This window comes from Sinocyclocheilus grahami, unplaced genomic scaffold, assembly GCF_001515645.1.
Source record: "Sinocyclocheilus grahami isolate Dianchi unplaced genomic scaffold, SAMN03320097.WGS_v1.1 scaffold1149.1, whole genome shotgun sequence".
In the NCBI taxonomy this organism is placed as follows: Eukaryota; Metazoa; Chordata; class Actinopteri; order Cypriniformes; family Cyprinidae; genus Sinocyclocheilus; species Sinocyclocheilus grahami.
In genome coordinates, this window is record NW_015506328.1 from 19,704 (window position 1) to 37,856 (window position 18,153).

Sequence of the window (18,153 nt, forward strand, 5' to 3'; positions counted from 1 at the left end):
GTGTGAGTGTGTGTGTGTGTGAGTGTGTCTGTGTGTGTGTGTGTGAGTGAGTGTGAGTCTCCATTGACTTCCATAGTATGAAAAAAATGAAAGTCAATGGGGACCAGAAGCTGTTCTTTTGTGTTCAACAGAAGAAAGAAATTCATACAGGTTTGATCAACATGAGGATGAGTACATGATGACCGCATTTCATTGAAGCGGCTCGCTGGTTTACAAGCGAGAAAACAGCAGGTTTGTTTCTTTGCTTCATGCGTTCTTATGAAGTCACTGAGGGGGGGAAACACTTTCAAGTCGACTGAGAGGAACATTTTAGAAATGTAATTTCAAACTTTAATTGAAGGCCCTTCTGGACTTTGGTTTTTATGTAACGCATGACAGAAAGACGTCACATTCTCTGTCTGCCGAAGCAACTCTTCCGTCTTTGAACACTAGAAACCTGTGCGATTAATCATTTTAATTTCTTTAGTACAGGTGAAAAAAAGAGAATGCATCAGAGAGAAAGAAACATGTTTCTCTTTCTAGTCTTTCCTTGTTCTATTCTTCAAAAATGTGCACTTAAGAAAATTTGGTGTAGAAACAAGTGATGCAATGCTGCATTTCTCCAAATCTGATGAAGAAACAAACTCATCCACATCTGGGATGGCCTGAGGGTGAACACACTTACAGCACATTTTCATTTTCAGGTGAACTATTCCTTTAAAGTCTAGTCAGTTGTCTAGCCAGTACAGAATTTCTGACGCCAGAAACTCTCATTTATTATCAGTTAAACACGATTCACTGAGAAACACTGAGTAGCATTTGGCTGGTCATGTGGTCTCAACATGTCGAGCTCCTTGAGATGACCTGCATTATCATGTCTGGAGATTCAAAACATGCTTTCCTTTTATGTGACTTTTTAATGGGGAAAATGACTGAGGTCACTTTTAAAGTTTTAAAGTCCAGTGTTTCTAGAAGAGAAGCTCAAGTAGAACAGATGGTCTGATTATGCTGTTTTAACGTCATATCAACGTCATGCTTTCATTTTAGTTTTCATAAAGCAGACGTCTGTTGGCAGAGCTCGTTTTCAGATAAATAATGTTTAACAATGTGGAAGCGGTGATGACGCTGATCACGTACGACAGCAAACCCTGAGTATAAAGCGCTGCGGGATCCTCCAGATGGTCTGTATTAAACTGATACTCCAGTCCTTTCTTCTAGAGGCGGATTATTAACAAAAACATATAGATTTCACACATAATGGATTGATGGGCAGATGTCATGATCAGATGTAGATTTGGTGAGAAGAGTCCAGCCGTCGGACGGGTGCGCCTCCTCGATGTAAATCACCAGCGCGTCGGCGACGTCCGCGTACTGGAGCACGAGCCGCTGGAACGCCTTGAGACGCGTCATGAACGGCGGTCAGCTACAGCTTCCGAAATTCAGCAGAAGGGGCCTCTGAGCGCAAGCGAAGTCCAGCACGCGTCTGCGCGTCGGGTCCGCGAGCGGAACTACTGCACTGTTGGGCGCGTCGCGGCCGAGACGCGCGGACTTCATCCAGTCCAGCTTGTGTCCGTGGAAAACCGCTTTGAGCGACTCCCAGCTGAACATGCGGCTGCTGTCGGAGATGCACAGCGGAGGGTCCTCGTCCTCCTCCTCATCCCTCAGACGGATCAAAACTCTCCTCCTCACGCACAGAAAATCAAGACACCACAGCATGAAGGCGGCGACGAGAAAGCGCGGCAGAATGACCAAACAGGCGAGCGCGTTTCTCAGCGCCTTCACCGTATTCATGATCGATGCCAGAAGAGTTTCTGATGTTCAGCTGCTCAACTTCCCTTTTATGTGATGAATGCATGTCAGTCAGTCACTCCGCCTCCAAACAGACAGATCGAGGCACTTCACTCATATTTCTGCTCATCACGCCAGAATGTCACTCCGTCGAGGACCGGAACGCAGATCAAAGGAGTGCGTTATTAAAATCAATGCGTCTCCTATTAACATCAAAACTCTTGATGGCTTCAGAAGTTCTCTTCGGTCCACTGCATGACCTGCAGCAGCGCACGGATGTCTGATCGAGTCTGAGAGAGTCTGAGTCCATCATCTGAAGACAGCAGGCGGCGCTCGCGCCTCTGATCATCAGCCGGCGTCAAAATTACGCGGATCAATTGCGCATTCACTGCCGCGCAGCACGAGAGTTTCAAGCATGCACTATTTAAGAATTCTAGAAACTGACGTGGAAAAGATTCAGTCAGTTACAAAGTTTTCTACAGCATTCAATGCACAGCGATGCAAAAAAAAAAAAAAAAGATGCATCACTTCCGTCACAAGTACGAAGCTGTCTAAACTTCAAGTGCGCTATATGCCGTTTTTAGTCTCAATACTTTCAGTAGTGATGAATGAAAAAGTGCAGTTAAAGATGGCACAGAAGCGTTTCTGAAGTGGCATTCAGGTGTCTTTCAGATGCTGCTCAGAGGTGGTATAAATGCATTTACACCTTTATACAGTACTGATACTGGGGCTGAGGCGGGTCAGAGCAGGCATTATTTAGTCTGGCTTTTATGCTGCATTACGTCTTTACACAGAATTTTGAGCAGGCACAGAGCAGCCTTAACTCAGTGTAAAGCAGCCGACTGTTCTGTTGTAGCACAGCAAATGATTGTTAACATGCATAAAGTACGATATCGAATTAGACTTCAGATTTAGGTTTGTACCCTGAGGACAGAGTTACTCAAGATGATTTAAGATGATATGGTTAATATACAAAACAAAACATGATTAGCCAAATTAAAAAAAAAGATCTAACCATAAGTGTTTTCCATTTATCTAAACCCTGTGTGCCGTGTTCAAAGAACAGCACCAAATTCAATCAAATGTAATCGGGAGCTTGTGAATCACAAGTCATTCATTCATGAGTCAGTAAATCAACATTTCTGAACAAATCGCTTGAATGAATGAGTCATTTATTTCATTGCTTAAAGGTGTTTTTGTTCTTGGAAATGGAAGTGTTCTGCATTTCTTATTTGAATATAAAGCTATAGTGTTCACGGTAGGTATTGTTTCACATACATGCTCGATGCACTAATCTTAAAACAGCTGTTGCTTTACATGACAGCCATGCATTACTGTATCACCTTTCAACCTAAACATGTAAGATTCTGCACACTGTATCAAATTGTGCTTTAAATATGTCGCAAGTTAAGTTCATAAGTTCAGAATGCATTCTATGATGTTCAAACAACATTTAGCCAGACATAAATAGGACACACCATTAGTATAGAGAGAGTGAGTGTTCACATAAGCGGTGTATGTTACATGTGAATATGCAGAGGAGCACGTCTGTGACGGATGAAACGGCTTCAGCCACTGCCTTACGTCACGCATTACATTCAATCTTAAACTCTATATTTATGAAAACGGACTGAGGTGAGCGTCTGAACTGCACGTCATGAAGCGACTCGAGCAGCAGCTTTTGTTCTTCAGTCATATGGAGTTCTGTTTTATCTTCCAGAATCAGCTGCTGTGACCTCAAACATCTTCAACACAGAATAAACTGTTGAAATGAGACGAACAGAGCACTCCGATGACGATGAAACTCTCTCTTTCGGAAGAAATGACCCGTTCCTTTGGTTTATAATTCTTAATGGATTCTACCCAAACAGCTTAGTTCATACAAAGAATATTCAGGCTGTGGAGATATCGGAGATTTCTTAGGCTATTCTTTGTGAAAGCTACAACAAAAAAGTGTGCTCATTGTGGCGTTCATCAGGATAAAGTGAATCAGTAATCATGTCAGAGGAGCAGGAGTGTGTATCTAGATGAGGCACTTGAGGAGCGTTGTCTCGGTGTTTCATTGTAAACCAGATTATCGTGTTTCCATGGAAGCAGCTTCTTCAATGCTCTTCTGACAGCCATGAGTTCATTCTGCTGAATGTGTGTTGCTTAACTATGTTCTTCACTCAATTTAAGAGAGTCAGAAGGTTTGTTGCAAAAAGAGTCGCTGCATCAGTGCCAAACGAGAGCTAGGTCTGTGAAATCTTTGTTCTAGCATTAGTCATCTGAGGATTGTCCTCTGAACAGCAGCTCTCGTCGTGTGTTTGAGGATTTCACCGCATGAGCCGTCAACATCAACAAACCCCGTCCAGATCTGGAGTTTCCAGTCTGATCTCTCAGTTTACCGTGTGCTTATGCGTGTTTCTTCAGTACTGACTGATTTATTCTCTGGGCCTCTATGTCTCTGTTGTGCTGGTTGGCTTGTAACCCAGTTACCTTCTATAAACTGAGCTGAATCTTGGCAGCAGTGTTCGGTTCATCCGAGGACAGCGAGCTGGAAAATCATCCAGTGTGATCCGCAGGCTTACTGAGGTGGCTCAGGTCCAGCGCTGATGAAACACGATGAAGGCTGTCACCGGCGAACTGTCATCGCAGCGACCGCAGCCGATTCATCCTGCAGATGTGTCTCTCATACAGTATTTACTAAACAGACTTTGATTCCCAGCATCCCTCAGTCAGCTCCCGCTCGACTCACGTGAACTACCCGCCGTTTCTCAGCAACCGCAGTCACAAAGGATGGCGTGTTATCTGATCATCTGATAATCCCACAGTCACGAGGCTCTTTGATCTAAATGCATTTTTCTCTCTAACTCGATAGCTCTGCATTTCGTACAAAGATGCACACGTTACTGTAGCGTCCTGAGAAATACATCATTCTCGTATGCCACTTTATACAGCGTGATGAGTGCATTATTAACGGCCTATTTTATTTAACACTGTAAAGCTGCTTTGACACACTCTGGATTGTATAAAGCGCTTTACAAATAAAGGTGACTTGACATTATGGGACGCAACGCATCGCACACTCTTCAACCAATGCCCTTTCACATAAAAACAGAAATAAAATAAGCTCCTTTCTGCATTTCTCCTCTTGTAGTCGTCTAATGAACCTGCCATTTCATTGCGACTATTGTTTGACAAATTGCTTTTTTGTAAGTTTTTTGGATAAAGAGTCTGCTAAATGCATAAATGCATAGCAAGGCTCACTGGCAAAGGCTGCACATGGAAAACAGAATTATGGAAGAGTGTAAATATGCTTCACTAGTACAACAACACTATTGCATGCAGATGAAATATATGCTGCACAGCAACAATGCAAAAACTGAAAGTTGTAAATATGAATGTTAATGTGAATTTGTTGACGTACAACAGAACATTACATTCGTCTTCCGTTTAAGAGCTTTGCATGATTTTACAAGCTCAGAGAGCTGGAATGAAAGGCCTGTAACCCATCATTTCAGTCTCATCAGCTTTTATAGTTTTTCCTGAAATGAAAGACTGCTACTAACACTCGGTCTGGAGCTCTGCACTGGTTTATTCGTGTAACAGTGACTATCTACATTAGAGCACATCACTTAAAGTACTTATTTAATGTCATAAACCAATAGGAATGAACAGACTTCTGAGAGGGTGTGTAATACTAGGACATAATAATTTGGAATTTATCTGACTTAAATAGCCAAATATTCATCGTTCAGAATGGTTTCTATAAAGCATATTCTCTTGCAAATAACAATGCTTTTGTTTTCCTCATGACTGACGTTTGTAACGTTCACCAGAAAACTTTTGGGGCCCGATGTTCAGAAGCTCAAACTCTGTAAGCGGATTTTCAGCACAAAACAATCAAAGCCTTTAATTTCCTGCGGAAACATTTGAATAATCTTGCATTAACGACTGGATCTCAGTCATACTCCTAATTACAGGCTTGCATCATAATCACACTTTGACAGAAAAACAACACAACACTATAATGATTGTTAGTGACTCAAGCGTTAGATGGTACATGTTTCCGTTATTGTAATCATAATTGCTCAAATGATCTCCAGCATTAACATTTTTGGGTTTTGGGGCCGGATGATGTTGGGCTTCATATTGGGTTAAATACTGCAGGACGACAGACCCAGATAAAAATAAATAAATACAGTAATTATTTAACCATCTGGTGATGTTTGGTCATTTCTGGCTGAAAAATTTAAGTTTTTTTTTTTCTTTTTTTTTTTACTTCATCAGAACGGTACGAAACTTGGTAACGGTTTTGGCACTTGCAATGTGAACACAAAAAAAATCATGAACATGATTCAAAAAGATTAAATGGTCCTGAAAAAACAGTAATCCTGGTACTGTTCGTGGTCAAAAATGATGCATTGGAAATGAACGGGGAGCGAATTTCATCTAGTGGAAGAGTTTGGTACTGCGCCCAAACAAAATCTGACTGAAAGCTCATTTTTTGAGATATCAACCTCAAATTCAAATTGGCTTTGATTTTCTTGCCGTTTTAGTGTCAAACATGTCTTGGAAAATATACATATTTCATACAAAATTTTAAAATAGTATTTTTGTGCTTGTTTCATAATAATAAACTTAAACTTCTATAACTTTTTTTTCATGTCAGCAATAATCAGCCAAGTGTCTTCTTTAAAAAGGGATCAAACGTAAGTCTTCCACACACTTTCATAGATTTACAGTATTTCCATCATGACCAAAGCACAGCACGTCACATGCTCGTTCCATCTGTATTGTCCAATCACAGCTCATTCGCTGTACAGTCTAACACAATGCACTTTTCACACACGGTTGAATCTAGACTCGCTCAAGAATCACGACAACGAATAAAATGCCACATACTATCACTGAACAACACACAAATAAATGATCTCCATCCCGTATTGATGCAACTAAAAGTAGTTCTGCCTTTTTAACACACAATTCATGAATCAAGCGAAGTGTTTAAATGATCCTGAACAAGCAAACATAAATTTGCCTGCATTTGAAAACATCAAACCTTGATTTTGCCATGACTACACAACTAATACATTTTCCACAATACATGTAAGTGACAAAATATGAAAAATGGAACCCTAAAAAAAATCATTGGTAAGACTAGGTCTCATACGGTAACAATAAGGTCATCATCAGTTAATTCAATAACATAAACTAACAATTAATACATTTATATTACAGCATTTATTAACCTTTGTTAATGTTCACATTCGTGTTAGTTGCATTAACTAGTTGCATTAATATATTCATGTTAGTAGCATTCAGTGCATTAACTATTAACAGATAAAACTTTTGATCCTAAAAATGTAATAATAAATGTTGAGATTAACATTAGCTAAGATTAATAAATGCTGTCGAGGAATGTTGTTCAGAGTTAGTCCATGTTAACTAAAGTATTTCACTAAGAAATTAAACCTTATTGTAAAGGGTTACCAAAATGTTTTTTTAAGTTGTAAATAAAACAAGGATTACTGGAGCATGTTTTAAAAGAAAAACATATTTCTTTCTATTGTTTAATGTCTATTTTTAATGTTTAGTTCAGCATTGCCATTTACTAGCAATTTCTAAGTGAACATTTCCAAGTAAATCTCAAACGTCGGTAGGTTAGAGTTTCTCACCGCGCCTGGAATGCAAATATAACACCAGAGCAACCGCACTGCAATCTGCTTTCAACCGCAGGATATTAATACAAGCAACCTGAAGCTGAGAGAGTCAGTAAACACGCGTCAGAGGAGCCTAATGACTTAATGCTCTTATAAAGCATTCGCCAATGCGTCTTCTTTCATATTCATACTGTAACTTTGAGTCACTTTTCCATATTTGAGTCTTAATTTCACCAAAATTCATCTGTGCAAGCTGTGTGCATCATAATAAGACAGTGCATGTGTTTCTCCTGAGACAAAACTTCATCTTCATCTTCTCCAGCTACAGTAAAGTCTTCATCCTTAAATGCAACATTTCAGACATTCTCAGTATTTTAGAGATACTGTATTTAGACATGTTTTCTCTGAACACACCGCCAAACATCTGCCAGATTCCAGGAGGTCAAAGGCTAACATGTGACCTATGAAGTGCACTCACTGACCAGCATCACGAGTAACACAACCCACATCAGAAACGGCTTCACACAAGCAGATGTCTCGAGCGCAGACGGAATGGCTGATGACTTCAGAACTGTGTTCTGGTCAAACTGATGCTCGCTTTCTTTTCTGCATGTGCTACAAGAGTGTTTTCTGTCTCTGCATTTGGAATATTTTGATCAACTAATATATATTTCTGTATAGCCTATGTATTTCTGTGTTGATGCAAACGCAGGTCAGAACATTGGTGCAGGTAAAGTGTGTCTGATATTTCGTCACATGTCGGTTGCCATGGGAGATAAATTCCCGGCTGTCTCCAGCAAATCAGAGTTTTCATTTTCAGAGGAAATGAGCAGCTTTAGTATGTGCTGCTTATGCAATCAAACCGTGTGTGTGTGTGTGTGTGTGTGTGTGATTGGCTCGGTCCTCTATAATAACTCACAGCACTATCATGTCTCTCTCGTCAGCTGTCAGACAGGTTTGCAGTGACACACAGACGGCAGAGGCTCTGAGGTCGAACGAGGACAAACTAAACCTCCCTTCATCTGCGTGAAAGACACGAATCATATTCATTTCTACTAGGGCTGCACGATATTGGAAAAAACTCACATTGTGATATTTTTTTACCTGCAATATATATTGCAATATGAAGAAAAAAAAATCAGATTACTAGATTATCAATAGCTCTATTTAGAAAAAAAAATCAATGATTGGGGTGATTTTGTAGGCGAGTAAATCAGCATAGGAAATAAAATGACAAGCATAGATAAATAACAGAACAAAGATACAAATGAAATAAGCCGTGCTTTATATTTTTCAGGTAAGTCTAACAGTATTCAGGTACAGAAATTGAATAATCAAATGTAAAACAACACTGCATAGTTTTCACTATAAATTAAATCTAACAAAATCTGTGTTAAAGCGACAAAAGTGAGTTTTCTTTGTGTTTTGTTGTTTGATTAACGTTCATGACAGAGAAAGCAACAGGAACATTAAACTGCTGTGAACCAATATACTGTTACACCTCCATTTTCTTTCTCAGTTGTTTACCTTCACCTAAAGCATAAGCAACTGTTTACAAGGATACTTGCAGAGCACAGTATTTCAGGCACAAATAGATGCAGAATTGAACAGAAATCAGTGTTCACGTGCATCGGCTCACACTGTATCTTCACCGGACACGAGCTGCGTGACAAAATACAATAGAACCCATTATAATCAGTGATGCTGTGCGACTGACTACACTGGATGTGGCGCAACACGACAAACCCTGACAGTAAACTGATGCCTCGTTCCATTTATGATGTACTGACACAAAGTTCAAATGATATGCAACGGTCGCTTTGTTGCATCCAGTGTAGACAGACTTTGGGGCCGTTCACATGGCGCGCCTAAAACAAGTTTCTGCTTCTTTCCTAAGCGCTCGGGAGCTTTCCTGGTGTCTGCTCTTGCTAAGCGACCATGACCTGCGCTCTCCACGGCGACACGGACCTTTCAACAAAGGATAAATGGATTTCCAGCACTGAAAATCCCTTGCAGTAGCTCTGCTACTAAATGTCTTTAAAATGGGTATCTCTGTACAGCTGTCGCGTCCGGTGCGCACATCGCGATATCGATGCTGAAACGATATATCATGCAACCCTAATTTCTACAGCTCTTTTCTCACACACACACACACACACACACACACACACACACACACACACACACACACACACACACTCTATTGGCGATACACAACACCGATGGAGTTTTGGTTCCTCTGGCTTGCTTAGTTGGGGACACTTCATTTCCAGCGATATCGTTGACTTGATTGCACAGATACTATTTAAACTGAACTGAGCTGGATGATGACATCACTGAATTCAATGATGAATTGTCTTTAACTGAAAAATGAGTGTTTACTATTGTCTTTCTGCTTTATTGACACACTATTTTCCTAATTAATGCTGTACAGTTGCTTTGACACAATCTGTATTGTTAAAAGCGCTATATAAATAAAGGTGACTTGACTTGACACACACACAAATGCAGTTTTACATAAAATCATGATGTTAACTTTTTTGTAAATGTTTTAATGCCTTATAGTCGCGTTTATCAGATTAGAGCTGGATGCAACGTTATAAACACACACACACACACACACACATATATATATTCTGGTTACGGTATGGATTTGCTATGGTTATGCTATGTCTATGTTTTGTATTGGACATTTCATAGACCTCTATGCATTAACTGTACATGCAGACCGAGCCGAATCCAGAGCTTGACCCTAACAGAACAGCCTGCCCTGATCTGACAGATGAAGATCATCAGACTCGGTCTGCTTCTGAAGGTAATGTGATTCTCCGCAGGAGTCTCTCCATCTGCTCGCGATCATCTCTGTCGCTCCTCCGATCGCGTTACAAACGCACACAAAAAGGACGTGAAATATTATCCCACAACACAGATCGCTGGTCATGTTCAGCTCTTGTTCCTACAAATACATCTGGTTGAACTTAATTCCAGTAGCGCTTTAACCTGATGTGCGGAACAATGTTTTTATAAAGCTATTCCTCTGTCCAAACACACTGTGTGCACCAGATTAACTGCGTTTTGTGGTTAAAACGTTTTTTTTGTTGCGGTTTAATAGTCTATTTTAATATTTTTAATGTCCATTTAGTCTGCAAAATGACTAAATGTAAATGCATTTATAATTGCATGTTAATTATAAATCTGTCAGTAACAGTAAGAGAAATAGCACGGTTTGTCTCGGGTCTGTGGTTGAAACATTGTCATCAGTCATCATCTGTATCTGTATTTCATTTATTTAACAATAAAGTCTTGGCTGCTTGTTTATCATGAGCAGGTTTTCACTGAAAGCAAACCCGAGGGTCACATTAAAATCACACATCTGAGACTGAAGCACCTGCGTTAAACTCAGATCACGAGGACCATTCAGGATCAGAAAGAGCTTCATTCATTTGAGTGAGATATAGGTTACTTCTAATGAGACTTTCTTCTGTTGTTCAGAGGTGACAGAAGCTCCTGGATCGAACCTTCAACCTTTCACTTACCGACACAAAACCACTAACCCACCCAATGACAGAAACAATTCTTTAAAGGAACCGTTGACCCAAAAATGTGCTCAACCTCAGGCCACATTTTCCTTATCAGCTGAACTATCCCTAAACTACTTCTGATCTGCTAGAGCTGGACCAGAAAGGATTAGCATCATGAATCGTGTCATGTGGACACTCGGTCATATATGTTTCATAAACAGCCTGCAGGAATTGCACAAATTGAGGCGTTTAGCTGTGGTTTTGTCAAAAGTATGAGATTCAAGATCGAAAGATGAGTTCATCAGAGGAACATCGGAGACAAACGTTAAAGGCTTTAATGTGACGAACGCAAACACTCTCCAATAATTCTCCTTAGATGATAATAGAAGAGATTATGAATACATCTGCAGGTCTTCTCTCAATTTACCCAATGATAACTGAGATGTGAGAATGTGGACTCACTGATTGGTTTACACTGAAGGGGTTGTGATGAGATACCTTACTGTAAACCGACTGATTGAAACAAACAGCAGCACTGGACAACCAGAGGCGAGAAGCACTCGCTTTGAGAGATAAACGCCATCATCGCACAGACAACTACTTCAAAGCCGCCCAGAATGATTCATGCATGTAACTTACTTTACAAATGACCCTAACGGGCTCTGAAAGCTCTGATTATGAAGCATTAACGTCTTTACTGTAAATCACATCCAACACTGTTTGTAAACATGGCTTCTTTCCTGCTTTACTGTCAGCTCTTTCTGATGTGTGCACATACCTATAAATCATCATCAGAATATCTCAGACCCAAAATAACTCTGAAGCGATTAAAAAAACATTACGGTTAAGGAATTTTAGTGTGGTTTACATCACTTCATTATCATTACACACAGCATAAATCCTTCAAATAATGTACGAGAGGTTGTGCGAGAGGGTGCTTATTAGACAAAACTGTCACCACATAATAAAAATATTAATAACACACAGAAAAATGTGCCATTGGTCTGTACAGGCATGACATGCACGTGTCAAAGCTGTTATATTGTTGAATGGAATGATGCATTGTATAATGTGCAGCTAAACGTTTATTTTCTCCATCACGTTTTTGATGATAAACAGTGTGTTTTTATGTAAGCAGAACTTGGAGGGATTTCCAGAGGAACAAAAGAGACGTTCAGAATCGTGTCGCTGGTATTCAATCCCTGGAAATTCACTGAAGCCTGAGACAAAAGCGTAATATTTTTCTACTCGGGGGTCAAGGAGTTCACAGCCATTTTCTGCTGGTCCTCTGATCTTCCTACACTTCATCAGGACGTCACACTAAAGCCATCAAGAGACGCTTCATGGGAGCAAACTGCAGCCTGGTTTCTCCCAAGGTTTTTTCTCCATTTCTGTCACCGACGGAGGTGTGGTTTCTTTGGCTTGTTTAGTTGGGGACGCTTGACTGATTGCACAGACACTATAGACACGCTACAGTATATAAATATAAATAAAGCTGACTTGACATCAAAGCTTCTGCTTCAGAATGACAGAAACTGATGAAGTGCCTCTATTGTAGAGAGCTGACCGGCAACATCCATGCAACTATTGCTGAGCGTGACATTACTGCTGCCACTCTTCAGTGTCTGTCCATGAAGAAGCACTGAGCAGGAGCTGGAGGCCGCGTGCTGCTGGTTAAGCTGTGTTCATGGGCAGTTCAAAGCTGAGCACCAAAACTAAGTGAAACACGTCCCTTAACGTTATTCCGCGTGTAACCGGTAGATGGCAGCAAAGACCGTCACCTGACAATCTACAGATCAACACAATACATAATCAATACACATCGAGATTTACTAGAAATATCAGCACATTATCTTGCTTAATTTATAAGAGTCGTTACAGGGTTTCTGCAGGTTTTATGAAATATGAAGGTAAATTTAAGAGTTTCTTGAGACCAAGGAATACATCCAAGGAAACACGTCTTCTTGCTTTCCAGTTCAAATGGCTAATGTCATAATGTCATGCCAGAAGATAAGAAGTCCTGTTTTAAGTGAAAGTGATCAAAATGAAGTAGATTTACGATAAAACAAGAACAAATATCTGTCAGTAAAAACAAGTGTAAAGCAAGACATTTTACATTTGCAGTAAATTGATTTAAGAATGTTCAGATATTTGTCCTGTAAAACAAAAATACAGAGGAAAATGTTTATTTTTTTTGCAGCGCATGCAACATTTAATTCCATGACTTTATGAATTTAAGAGTTTTAAAGGCCCACAGAAACACCGTAATTAAAAAAAAAAAGATACCATACGACAGCATCAATTCAGAAAGAGTATTAACTGTGTACATTGTTCATGACGTTTATTTAGTGCTACATTAAACATTTGTTCACATGTAAATATGTGCATGAAAAGTAACGTTTACGAAATGCTCAGGTGATGAAAACATCTCAATAACGGCCAGCTCTTCAGCAGCGCTTGAGTCGTAACACGCCGTGGTGACCCGTTCATCCGTTCACCAGCGTTAAACCAGGTATATCACAATATCACAATCACTGAACTCACGCACTGATGGTAACTAGAGATGAGTGAAAACCATTTATTTCACCGGCCTTCTGAATGAGAGAGAGCCGTGAGTGTTGTCCGCTTGATATATGCACCTATTCCAACAATCCTACAGCAGTTTTTCATCTTCTCTTTTTCACACGAGAGACTGAAGCACCAAACCTCTCGTCTGGGTTTCTGTCGTCCAGACGCACGGATCCGCTTCATATGGATGTGTAATGCTTGCTGTAGTTGCTCAGCTTGATTTTCTCCGGCAGGATGATGTTGAGCGAATGCTGCTCTCTCTGCTGCTCTCTCTGCTGTCGCACCAGCTGGCTGTACTTGGCGTTCGCCATCCACGTCTCGCAGCGGTTAAAGAAGACGATGCCCGTCGTGACCAGGATCACCAGACAGGTGAGGAGAGCCAGGACGGAGAAGCAGATGATCTGGCTGCGGGTGACCAGCGGACCGGACGGCTGGAGTGGCTCACGCTCGGGCGGACGCAGCAGCTTGTGGAAAGCGAGAGCTGCTGCGGCGTAGTGACCCGGACCTCCCGCTTTGGGCTTGAGCTTGCTGGTATGGAGTTCACAGGACGGGCCGGTGAATCTGTGCGGGCAGACGCAGGTGTAAGTCGGGTCACGACGGACGCATCTGCCGCCGTTCACACACGGATTGGGCTCGCAGACGTCAAGCTCCATCTCACAGACAGCGCCAGTGAATCCAGGTGGACAGAGGCAGGAGCAACGGCTGTCAAAGCCACTCGTGTTCGTGCAGGTTCCTCCGTTCTGACAGAGAGAGCTGCGGATGAGAGGAAACACATCAGAGTTTCACCAACACGCAAGCATTCTGTCGCTTTATGCAAACGCTTAACAGCTGCACGTCTCCATCCAGTTTCCTTATTTTAGCTTCATTTAGACAGTCAGACCACAATTCATAAATGTGACCCTGGAGCACAAAACCAGTCATAAGGGTCAGTTTTGTGAAATTGAGATTTATACATCATAATAATCTTTCCATTGATGTATGGTTTGTTAGGATAGGACAATATTTGGCTGAGATACAACTATTTGAAAATCTGGAATCTGAGGGTGCAAAAAAATCTAAATATTGAGAAAATCATCTTTAAAGTTGTTCAAATGAAGTTCTTAGCAATGCATATTACTAATCAAACATTAAGTTTTGATATATTTACGGTAGGAGATGTACAAAATATCTTCATGGAACATGATCTTAACTTAATATCCTAATGATTTTTGGCATAAAAGAGAAATATATAATTGTGACCCATACAATGTATTGTTGGCTATTGCTACAAATATCCCCCAGCGACTTAACACTGCTTTTGTGCTGCAGGGACACATTTGTCTTTGCATTATATATCAAAATATCAAAACAAGTGACACTTTTTAATTAAAATATTTCACAAAATGTAGTTTTTTAAGTTTGAAAATGAAGCAAGAACAAAATTTGAACTGCAATGATCTGAATAATGACTCTGTTGTATTCTGTAGCTTTACAGCTGAATTAGAGTTTGTCTCATATTTCATGACGTTTGCATCACTGATTCTGGTATTTTCCTGTTTATTACTGTGAAGCTGCTTTGAAACAATCTGTATTGTATAAAATGTTGTAGAAATAAAGGTGACTTGACCTTCTGGTTGGATGCCAAACTTTATGTAACATGTTAATTTGTTCATGTGAGGAGAACTGACGTTATACACCCTTTAAAAAGCAGTTCAAAATAAAATGAAGATAGTTGAACTTCGGCATCATTTGAGCACAAATACAACTTGGTTTGATATTTTGTATCCAATGCAATGAAGTTCAGACATGTTTAAGCGTAAAGTAAAGATACTGTTTGTCTAATCTAATCAGAGGTGTACATGCGTGATCAATTGATCTAGCATTAGTGAGCATTTGATTTCTTAGTAAAGGTCAAATAAGGATGATCAATGCGGTTAGAAATGAATGGCAGCACTAGATGATCTCACGTCAACAGCAGCTTTATGTGAGCGATATTTTCTAGTTTTTCAATCCACAAACGTTTAACCGAGGAAATGGTCTGTCATCCCGTCTCTGTTTTAACTAGAATCAGTGTTACCCGTTCACTAAACACGGTCCTTTCTTCAGCTGGCAGCTATCGCCTGTGAATCCAGGAGGACAAAGGCAGACATATCCTCCTCCTCCTCCTCCTCCTCCTCCGGTCTCCACGCAGGTAGAGTTTCCCGAGCAGGGCTTTGATGAACACTGGTGAACATCTGAGAGAAAACAACAGATTCACATTGTTATCGTCATCACAGCACTCCTCCACCGTTCACAAGACCCTTCTATTTCTAAGAATTCATCTCTGCTGATACTCCTTTATAAAGTCCTGTAGGACACTAGACCTCGATCGCAGCGAGCGCCCGTCCAGCCGCGCTCACAGATGCACTGCCCGGGTTCTTCACACGCTCCGTGAACACAGTCAGGTGAAGGAACGCACTGATCGCACGCCGCGCCTCGCCAACCTGCTCTGCACCTGTAACACACACCACAACACCTGCTTTACAACACACATCCATACTAATGTGTCACTGACCTTTAACTGCTTCTAAAGAACATCCATAAAACATATGTGAGTCTCTGGAGACTTCTACTGATAGATTAAAATCTCTCACACATTGACAGCATTCAATTATTCATTTGTTTCTAAAATGGTTAATGACATCTAACACACACACACTCTCTCACACACACACACACACACACACACACACACTCACTCTCACACACACACACACACACTCTCACTCTCACTCTCACACACACACACACACACACACACACACACACACACACACACACTCACTCACAAACACACACACACACACACACACAAACCCACACACACACAGGTAGTGTCCCCATAAACCACCTTCATATTGTAATACCTGTGTCATACCCATGTCATTATACAAATTTGTGTCTCCTCATAAACAACCCAAACCAGTGCACACACTCATACACACATATAAACACACACACACACATACCTGCATTCTCCAGACTGCTCACAGAAGCCGTGGTGTTGATGACATCCAGCTCCACATTCTGGACCTAAACACACACACACACACACACACACACTGATGAATAAACAAGCATGTGTCCAGAGTCTGTCATATATCATATCTTACACACTCCAACACATGAAGTTGACTGACAGCAGTAGAAACGCAACGGGTAAAATAAGAGATATATATTAATATCGATATTTCACCTTGAGCAGAAACAGGCGCGCAGAAGAGCAGCAGAAATAAGAATCCGAGCCGGAGAAATACATGCATCCTCCCGCAGCTCTATCCTCGATCCTCCGCTGATAATCGCCTTCACATCATCACACAAACTTGCCGCTGAGCGCGCGAGCAGCACATCGCTAAACTAGTCCTCCAGACTAGTACTCAGAGTGAAAACAAACTCATCTGAGAAAGTCCGCGACGGTCAAAGCGAGTTTGAGAGGTAAATCCGACTGACCCTCCGCAAGCTGCTGCTGCCTCAGCCTGACACACTGAACTAAACTCCACCCATCACCTACACCCATCACCTAACTACACACACAAACATCACTGAACTAAACTCCACCCATCACCTAACTACACACACAAACACCACTGAACTAAACTCCACCCATCACCTACACCCATCACCTAACTACACACACAAACACCACTGAACTAAACTCCACCCATCACCTAACTACACAGACAAACACCACTGAACTAAACTCCACCCATCACCTAACTACACACACAAACACCACTGAACTAAACTCCACCCATCACCTAACTACACACACAAACATCACTGAACTAAACTCCACCTATCACCTAACTACACACACAAACATCACAGACCTAAACTCCACCCATCACCTAACTACACACACAAACATCACAGACCTAAACTCCACCCATCACCTAACTAGACACACAAACATCACTGAACTAAACTCCTCCCATCACCTAACTACACACACAAACATCACAGACCTAAACTCCACCCATCACCTAACTAGACACACAAACATCACTGAACTAAACTCCTCCCATCACCTAACTACACACACAAACATCACAGACCTAAACTCCACCCATCACCTAACTAGACACACAAACATCACTGAACTAAACTCCTCCCATCACCTAACTACACACACAAACATCACAGACCTAAACTCCACCCATCACCTAACTAGACACACAAACATCACTGAACTAAACTCCTCCCATCACCTAACTACACACACAAACATCACAGACCTAAACTCCACCCATCACCTAACTAGACACACAAACATCACTGAACTAAACTCCTCCCATCACCTAACTACACACACAAACATCACAGACCTAAACTCCACCCATCACCTAACTAGACACACAAACATCACTGAACTAAACTCCTCCCATCACCTAACTACACACACAAACATCACAGACCTAAACTCCACCCATCACCTAACTAGACACACAAACATCACTGAACTAAACTCCTCCCATCACCTAACTACACACACAAACATCACAGACCTAAACTCCACCCATCACCTAACTAGACACACAAACATCACTGAACTAAACTCCTCCCATCACCTAACTACACACACAAACATCACAGACCTAAACTCCACCCATCACCTAACTAGACACACAAACATC

At 41.1% G+C, this 18,153-nt stretch overlaps 1 protein-coding gene and 1 pseudogene across 1 annotated transcript; both read right to left on the reverse strand.

The window, feature by feature from the left end:
* Nucleotides 1-1,227: 1,227 nt before the first annotated feature.
* On the reverse strand, nucleotides 1,228-2,176 carry LOC107567337 (thyroxine 5-deiodinase-like; annotated as a pseudogene).
* Nucleotides 2,177-13,177: 11,001 nt separating this feature from the next.
* On the reverse strand, nucleotides 13,178-16,998 carry LOC107567342 (protein delta homolog 1). The gene is made up of 5 exons (XM_016253007.1): nucleotides 16,716-16,998; nucleotides 16,489-16,552; nucleotides 15,844-15,974; nucleotides 15,558-15,714; nucleotides 13,178-14,254 (listed from the first exon to the last, which is right to left on the reverse strand). The coding sequence occupies exons 1-5, from the start codon at nucleotides 16,780-16,782 to the stop codon at nucleotides 13,681-13,683; spliced, it is 993 nt and encodes a 330-aa protein (XP_016108493.1). The 5' UTR covers nucleotides 16,783-16,998; the 3' UTR covers nucleotides 13,178-13,680.
* Nucleotides 16,999-18,153: the final 1,155 nt, after the last annotated feature.

What these genes read in the sequence shown, in the direction of transcription:
- LOC107567342 (XM_016253007.1), bottom strand. Translation starts at nt 16,782, where the DNA reads ATGCATGTATTTCTCCGGCTCGGATTCTTATTTCTGCTGCTCTTCTGC. An exon ending in GGGCGCTCGCTGCGATCGAG is followed by an intron (nt 15,715 to 15,843) that starts GTCTAGTGTCCT and finishes GTTTTCTCTCAG; the next exon opens with ATGTTCACCAGTGTTCATCA. An exon ending in GGACCGTGTTTAGTGAACGG is followed by an intron (nt 14,255 to 15,557) that starts GTAACACTGATT and finishes TCTCATCCGCAG; the next exon opens with CTCTCTCTGTCAGAACGGAG.